General features: G+C 52.7%; 1 protein-coding gene across 1 annotated transcript in view; it reads right to left on the bottom strand.

Moving 5' to 3' along the window:
* NCOA5 (nuclear receptor coactivator 5) overlaps positions 1-7,839 on the bottom strand; it is a 13,316-nt gene that overhangs the window by 1,802 nt on the left and 3,675 nt on the right. The window contains exons 3-7 of the mRNA XM_010137745.1: positions 6,588-6,654; positions 3,140-3,508; positions 2,776-2,891; positions 2,507-2,633; positions 565-764 (exon numbers count right to left, since the gene is read on the bottom strand). Of these exons, the coding sequence (XP_010136047.1) occupies positions 565-764; positions 2,507-2,633; positions 2,776-2,891; positions 3,140-3,508; positions 6,588-6,654 (879 nt within the window). The remainder of the gene's footprint in view (positions 1-564; positions 765-2,506; positions 2,634-2,775; positions 2,892-3,139; positions 3,509-6,587; positions 6,655-7,839) is intronic.

Genomic DNA, 7,839 nt, shown 5'->3' with positions numbered 1-7,839 from the left:
TGCAAAGTGATGTGAGGAGTGTAAATAGCATCAAGAGGTGGAGCACACACACCAATCACTTCACAGCTCTTTAATAACTCCTCCCAGTTTCAGGATCAGATCTTTGCCTTGACCAAATGCACTACCCTTACTCTGTTTTCCTTAAATCTAATTTATTTTTAAGATCTGTCCCGTAATTTGTCACATTCCTAACATGCCTCCTCTGAGAGCAGCAAGTGGTAAGTGGAGGCTGGGCTGGTACCACCCAGAATCTCCCAGGGCAGGGCAGTCATTTCTAGAGCTGCCCCAAGAGGCAAAGGCTGGTGTCACTGGGTGCCAGGAACCCAGCTGGGATTCCCTCTTGCCAGAAACTAGACAGTCCTTTTGACAAGGGACAACTGAAGTATTACAGAGGCTTGTAATTAGTGATGTTTGCATTTATGACACGGTGTCAAGTCATTAATAACTACGTGTGTCACAGCAAGGACCAACTTGGTCCCGAGTCATCCTGCTTGGAAGGAAGTGTTCTCAAGCATCACTCTGAGCAGTTCAGAGGGACCACGCAGCCCACCGAGACCTCAGTACCTTGCGGGGTGCCAAACATGATGTTAACAGTGCACGAGCGGTGAACTTGATGCTGCTGGGTGATGACAATGGCAAAAGGAGACCCTCCTCTGCTCACATCGTCCAGGGCTTGCGTCAGCGACATCTCTGTGTTGAGGAAGATGAGGTCCACTACCATGCCCAGATCCCGCACCTTCCGCCCCACCGACTCCGCGTACTCCCTACCACAAAGCAGAGCCGGCAGGTTTGACAGGTCAGTCACATTCAGATACAGAAACCAGCACATCCACCCTCTCCATCACCTCAGAGCCGCTCTTCTGGTGGCTCGACAAACTTCACACTGTCGAGCAGGACAGTGTAACAGCAACCTCATGGCAGTGATGTAACAGCCCTTATGCTGATCTGGATAAGTCATTCCAGTTTAACCGAGATAACTTCAGCCAAGCCTCAGCTCAGTTGAGAAACAGTGTCTGCAAAGGGATGTACACTATTACAGATCTCCTGGCATGTAACGGGTTTAAACTGACCTCATTAAGCAAGGCAGTTCATGCCTGCAGAGACCTGCGAGGTGCACAGCAGAGCAGCCAACCTACAGGAGCCATCACACGGGCTACGCTCAGTACCTTCACCGTCCAACCACACCTGACTCCTCCTGGTCTTGCTCTTTGGTTCCAGTAGCTGCTTTCTGCTCTAACCCCGTACCAACACAGCATCTGTGGATCCGCTGTTCCGGGATCCGCTGCCCTGCAGTCTTCCCATTTCAAACACGAAGCACAGCTCCCACAGCTGAGCTGGAAGTGCTCGAGTCTTTCTTTAGCTGCCACGCTCAGTGCTGAGCTGCAGTACTGATCGACACGTGCTCTGAGACAGTGAGCTGCGGGCACCCCTCCTTCTGAGAGGGATTCAAGGGATGCAAACTTGTGCTGGTGACCAAAACCAATCACCCTGCCCACTGTCTTTTTAAGGACTTCCAACTTTCACCAACGTCTATCTAAGTCACTCGGGAGCCACAGGTCTATAGCAGGTCGATGCTTCGATGCTAGACAGTTATCAACGACAGGTAATCAAAGCGTTATCCAATACATAATCACCTCCATAAAAGCCAACCACATGAGTCTATTTCTAGTTCCGCTGCTTCCCATGATCCAATTTCCTGTTCTGCCTTCCAACACCAGCCCAGGCAAGCGCCAGCTCGCTCCTTCTGCCTCACAGATACAGCAAAGCTCAGTAAAAACAACTCTTGATCTTTTTTCTGAGGGCTAAGAAGACAGAGCTTTCAATTTCCCCTCTTCCTCCAAGCCAGATCTATGGTTTATTTTCCTATTTGCTATTCTTAAATGTATTTATCTACGCAAGTCCAGATATCGGAGTGGTGCCATTGCGAGAGCCCCTCCTGCTGCACCAGGCCCAGGCACACCCCTGCTCCAACACCACACCAGCCCTGTCACCTCAGTGAGCGTCGGGGCTGCCACAGGACACCACCCTGGCACTACCACACATGCTTCTGGCACTGCTCACGGCTCCTTTCAGCAGTGATTTTGTATTTCTGGCACATTGGATTAACGGTAATTACTGGCACCTGGCTGAGTAAACCAGCCTGATGGGGCTCCCCTCTGCGCTGCACCTCTAAACAAGTTCCACATCGGTCAACCCACAAACATCAAATACAGGCCACTATAACCTGCTGCGACAGTCAGCTGATATGAAAAGTAGGTACAAAGTTATCAGGAAAAGGTGTAGTTACAGGTGACAAGAAGGAAATGAAAGAAAAGCACAAGATACAACACTTCATCTCATCATCACATGCTCCCGGAACACCGCAGGAGCTGCAGCTTTCTGAGGGCTCTAAAGCCACGTTTGCTCGAGAGCAGCCTGTAGGACAAACAGCCTTAAGGCAGGACTAAATTCAATTCTGTTTTCTTCTACAGTGCAATAATAAAAATGGTTATAACTATCATCTTACTTTGTCTGTTTATTCACTACTATGACAGAACAGTCCACAGGTCTCTCAGCGTCAAAGCGTCTCTTGATTTCCTCGTAGTACTGGCGGTACAGCTCCTCTCGGCGCCGCTCCTCACGCTTCAGACGGTCTGAAAGTGAGTGACAAGGACAGAGCACATGACGCCCTCCAGACCTGCTCGGAGCCTCTGAGCACGCACAGCACCACAGGCAGCTCCCGCAGCCCCCAAGGGAGGACACGAATCTGCTCGCGAAAACGTTACCGGTGCTCACCTTCCGAATTCACCGGGGGTCTATCAAAATGCTCTTTGTAGCGGTCGTAGTAAGAGTCATCCTTCCGCCGGTAGTAGTCTTCAAGGCGAAGGTAACGGTCATAAGCTTCATCTCGTCTGCAACGTTTACAGAGGTAGGAACAGCGTCCACACTCCAGCACAGCCCCAGGCAGTAAGTGGCCAATGCACAACATCGACCTTCCTCCAATTTAATTCCTGATGCACCCCCCACTCCCCACCGGATGCAGAGCAGGCACCCAATGGTCCCCAGCCAGCGCAATTTCCTTATCTTGAACGCTGGACACCACCCAACCAGGGCAGCGGCTGAGGCAGGAGCGCCATAGAGACAAACCCGCGGAGATTACCTGCACAAGGGGTCCCGAGGGTCTCTCATATCCCACGGATCCCTCATATCCCGCGGGTCCCTCACATCTCTTGGATTTCTCATGTCCCGTGGGTCCCTGTAGCGATCATACAGCGGCTCCCGTGGGTCACGAAGGTCTCGAACATCACGAGGGTCCCGCAGGTCTCGTGGATCCCTGATATCCCGCGGGTCTCGCAGGTCCCTGTGGTCTCTGGTGTCACGTATATCTCTAGCTCGCATGTCTCGAGCATCTCTGGAATCTCGCCCGTTCCTACCATCCCGCCCATCTCTGGGGTCTCTGCGTGGGCTCCCCCGCAGAGGGGAACGGTCGCGTCTGGCATCTCGGCCATCCCCGTAGGCATACGGCTCTCTGGGGAAAACACCAGGGAAACTCCATTAGGCACTAACAACAGGAGCACGGTTACCCCAGATCTCTCACCTGAGGTGAATTCTCCCTCCTATCCCACAACAGCGAGAACTGCCCAGAACACTGATTTGTGGAAGGAGCCTAAAGAAGCTTCTCCATTCTAATGTTCACCACAGTCAAACCAGACCCAGAAAACTCCTTAGTGGGGCATCACTGCAAGTGCAGAGCACCGTGGAAGAAGGGAACCGGCATCTCAGGCACCACCAGTTCAAGGCCTGTGGCCTCCACCGTCAGCCACAGATCATTCATCAAACCACATTTTTGCCAATTCTTTGAGAGAATACAAGGTGCTGTTAGCCTAATACCCTCAACGTGCAACAGCCAGGAGCACTGGAGGGTTGCGCTAAATTCACCAGTCAACGACAGCCAACACCCGAATTCATTTGTTATTGGCACAGGATTAAAAAAGGAGCTGGTTGTGACCAAAGACACTGCAGGTTCCTGCTGTGGTTGGGTTTGTGTTGCTGGCAGAGAGCAGTGACAGGCACTGCCGTGTCCCGGGTACGAAGGCAGTTTCTGCAGAAAGCCAGTCTCGTGTTCGCGGGTACTAAACCCAGCCCGCACCACATCCTTTGCAGCAACTGGCTTCTGCCATACCTGAACAATCCACCTCATTCCAGCTTTGTACCGTGCGTCTCCAGAGGCAGGAAGAATAATGTTCCTGTTTTCCAGAAAAAAACCCACATAACTTCACCGTGGTCTAAGCCAAACAAAAAAATCTTGCAGAGAAACTACTGGTCTTCACGGGTTTGGAATGGTCTTTCTCCCAACACTGCCAACCATTTGAATCTCTTTATCTTCAGAACTTGACAGACTTTTAGTCCTCTAGCAGGCTCATCTAGAGAGTGCCGGACGAACAGAACAGAATTCCGCTTCTGCCGCTGCAGTGTGCTCAGGCAGCTGTGCTGGAGAGCACACAGGAGCCGTGTTCAGCGTCCAGCAGAGCGGGCAGTAACAGGACAGAGGCGCAGCCAGGGATGGACGCTGGTGTTGGGTGCCCAGCGGTGCTGGCTACGCACAGGCGCTCACTGGTTTTATGGCAGGTACAAAACTGATCTTGGGATGAACCAGAGTTGCCACCAAGAGCACACACAGCCTCCTCCTGCAAAAGAAACTGCACTGGCACACCAACAAGCGTGAACTCTCTCAGCCTCCAGGACACACAAATCTGCTTTTTGACTGTGATCTGATGGAAGCCACATCCCATGAGAAGCACGTCATCGCCCCCTTCCCCCCAGCCCACAGAGAATGGTGGCAGAAGCTCTGAGGAAACTTCCGGTTCACTGTAATGGACATGGAGTAACTGATCTCGCCGTAGCTGCAGGGACCACATGGCAAACCAGCCAGGTGCAGCGAAGCTGTTTGGCGAGTGACATTTGCTCTGGCTGGAGTGGGGGTGACTGCAAGTGGCCGCATTCGGTATCCGCAGGGACAAAACAATCAGGAGCGAAGAGCAGCACAGTCGTGGCATGGGTCCCCTCCGCTCTGGCATCACTGCTGCTGCTCATGGAGAGGACTTCTGCCTCCACGCTGTCCCCTCAGTCTGGCTCTCGCAGCATCAGCCACATCGCCTGCATCTGCTGGGGACTCAGCACCGCTGCCCGCAGCACATAACAGGACCTGCATGCCGGCACCAGTGGCTGCGACGCACATCCCTGCAGCATGGTCCAGAGCCCATCATCCACAGCTGTGCCCAGGACCCGACGCTTGTGGCTTCATCACCACCCATGCCCATGGTGCTGCTTGGGACCTGGTGCCAGCGACACAGGACAGCCACGGTGTCTGCCGTGCCGGCTGGAACCCAGCGCCTGTCACAGTGGCACCAGACCTTCTGTCAGCCCAGAGCTCCAGTGCTCCTCAGGGCCCGCGACAGGGTGCCATAGGTCCCAACGCCCACAGCATCAGTGCCTGCTGCTTGTCCCTCGGCAGCGTGGTCTGAGGACCAGTGCTCATGGCAGAGGTGCCCGCCTCTGTGACCCAATGCTCCCTGGCACCTGGGGTGCCAGGGCGGCCAAAGCTGTGCCACTGGTGCCTGATGCTCATGTATGTGCAGGATTCCTGGGGCCCTCTCATCAGCACTGAGCAGACTTGACAGTGCCCGGGTGCCCTCAGCTGGGCCCAAGGCATTTCAGGGGCCTGATACCCTGCACAGGGCCTGTGGGTAAGTGTGGCACATACACAAGACGCAGACAATGCCAAGAGTTGCAGCTGCTCATTCTCTGGTTTTAGTGGTAGACGTCTTCCTCGTTGCACTTTTTTCTCATTTTTGTAATTTAATAGGTCAAGTTAGCGCAGCACAGCAGATGCGTGAGAGCATGATTCCTTCAAGTCCAGCTCTCCTTGGTGCGGAGAGTTTTACAGCATAGGCATAGGAGACACACACCTCATACCAAACCAGAGCCACAGCACGTCCTCATGCATTCCCCCGCGATGCCATGGAGAAGAAACCGTTCTCATCTTTGTGTGACAGGACAGTCCACGTCTCCTCTGCCTGCGAGGGGAGGGAGGGTTTGGCAGCACACGCACCAACCAGGCACTGGCCACACGAGCACACAGCAGAGAGGTTTGCTCTGCCTCCTGCTTCGCTCACACACTTTTCCCAGTGAACTTTCAGCACAGAAAGCTTTCGGCGTCAGAAGAGGCGAGATCCCGCAGTCCTTGTGGCGCGGCACAGGGAAGGCTGCAGCCCGCGGCGCTCACTAGATCAGCCTTGGCTTCTTGAGGCAGGAGCAAACATCGAGCGTGTTCTTCCTCACAAGTCTCTCACAACCTGTGCTGCCACACACAACGCCTGGCTGTAGTAACAGCCGCAGAGACGAGGCTTCCCTCGTGCCTCCCGAGGTGTCAGCGCCAGAAGGGCTCTCGGAGGCGAGTGGCTGCGTCCCGACTGTCTCACTTGAGCGTCTCCGTTTGTCTGGGGAGGTGGCGGTGGGGAAGACACAGACATTTGGCACAGGCTGCTGGGCTCATGCCCGCACTGCCTGGCCTTCCTACTAGAACTCACTGCTTCCAGGTACTTTACCTTCGTGTCGGGCTGGACCTTGATGAAGCTTTACTCGTATTTCTTCTTTCCACTGCTTTCTTAATATCTGTAAAGAATAATCAACCCGTCTGTTCAATGCTATGGAACAAAAAACACATCATCAGCACAATTCAAACGAAAGCAACTTAAGCTCAACAACATCCAGATGGTGCAAGAAAATCCATTCAGCAGAGAGACATTGTCACTTTGACAATTTTTTATTAAGTTTAGATAGTACAATGTAATGAAATTTTCATGGATTTCTCTGCCTTCGAACTAGGGTGGACAGCCTGGGTGAAGTCTTAACCCCTCACACTCAGGCCTACATGCAGACTCTTCATTCCATAAGACAACCTCTTTCTTCTGCAGTCTATGAGCGAGCAGAAAGCAACTCATGGACTCTAGGAGAAAAAGCAGAGTCTGAGAGCCTCTGAGAGGAAAAGCTGATGGCCAGCACAGCCAGTCCTGTTCAACAGAGCATGCTGCTGCCCTCGTAGAAATAACCCAAGGGCTCTCAAGTGGCACATACAACTGCCTTCCGGGGACGCCACAGTGTACATGGTAGAGCCCCCACCACGGAGGAAGCGGATCTGAGGAGCCTCAAGCACTGGCTCCTCATGAAGTCAGCGTGGTGCTTCCAAAACACCACTGGTAACAGGATGCAAACTGATGCGACAGATTGGATGTTTGAAAACTGGTTGGCTTCTGAGCATCTCCATGAAAAACACCGCGAAGTGAAGCACAAAGAAGTAGGAGAGCGGAAGAAACAGCGTCTGGTCCTCAACCAGAAGAAGCGAAGCTGCCCAGAACTGGCAGGGACCAAGACTGTTCTACAGAGAGGAGACAGAGCCTCCACAACAGCGGATGGAGGAGGAAACAGTGCCCTGGAGGGGCAAGAACAAACAGAAATGACTCTGAGCCTTTTGCTCCAAGAGGCTTTTTAAGGAAAAGAACAAAACAAACCTCAGTCCTATCTCCTCCCCAAGACTCTATCAACAATTAAAATTTTCTGTTATTTACATTAATGACTTTCAAAGCTCTTGCAAAAGAACAAACGCCACAACATCTTTAGGCAGACTCAGTCTTAACACTCTAACTTCCCAAACTATTCTTCATTGTTTCAAGATTAAAATCAGAATTAAGGCGTCAGTTCTAATTTTGGCTCTTGCTGTCAGTCGAGCAGCAGCGTGCTCTCTTTTGCAGGGCCGGGAGAAGCAAGAGCGATCGGGCATTACCCACAAACGCAGCACCA

The sequence above is a fragment of the Buceros rhinoceros genome, unplaced genomic scaffold (assembly GCF_000710305.1).
Source record: "Buceros rhinoceros silvestris isolate BGI_N320 unplaced genomic scaffold, ASM71030v1 scaffold29506, whole genome shotgun sequence".
NCBI classification, from domain to species: Eukaryota; Metazoa; Chordata; class Aves; order Bucerotiformes; family Bucerotidae; genus Buceros; species Buceros rhinoceros.
This window is presented reverse-complemented; position numbering and strand designations above follow the sequence as displayed.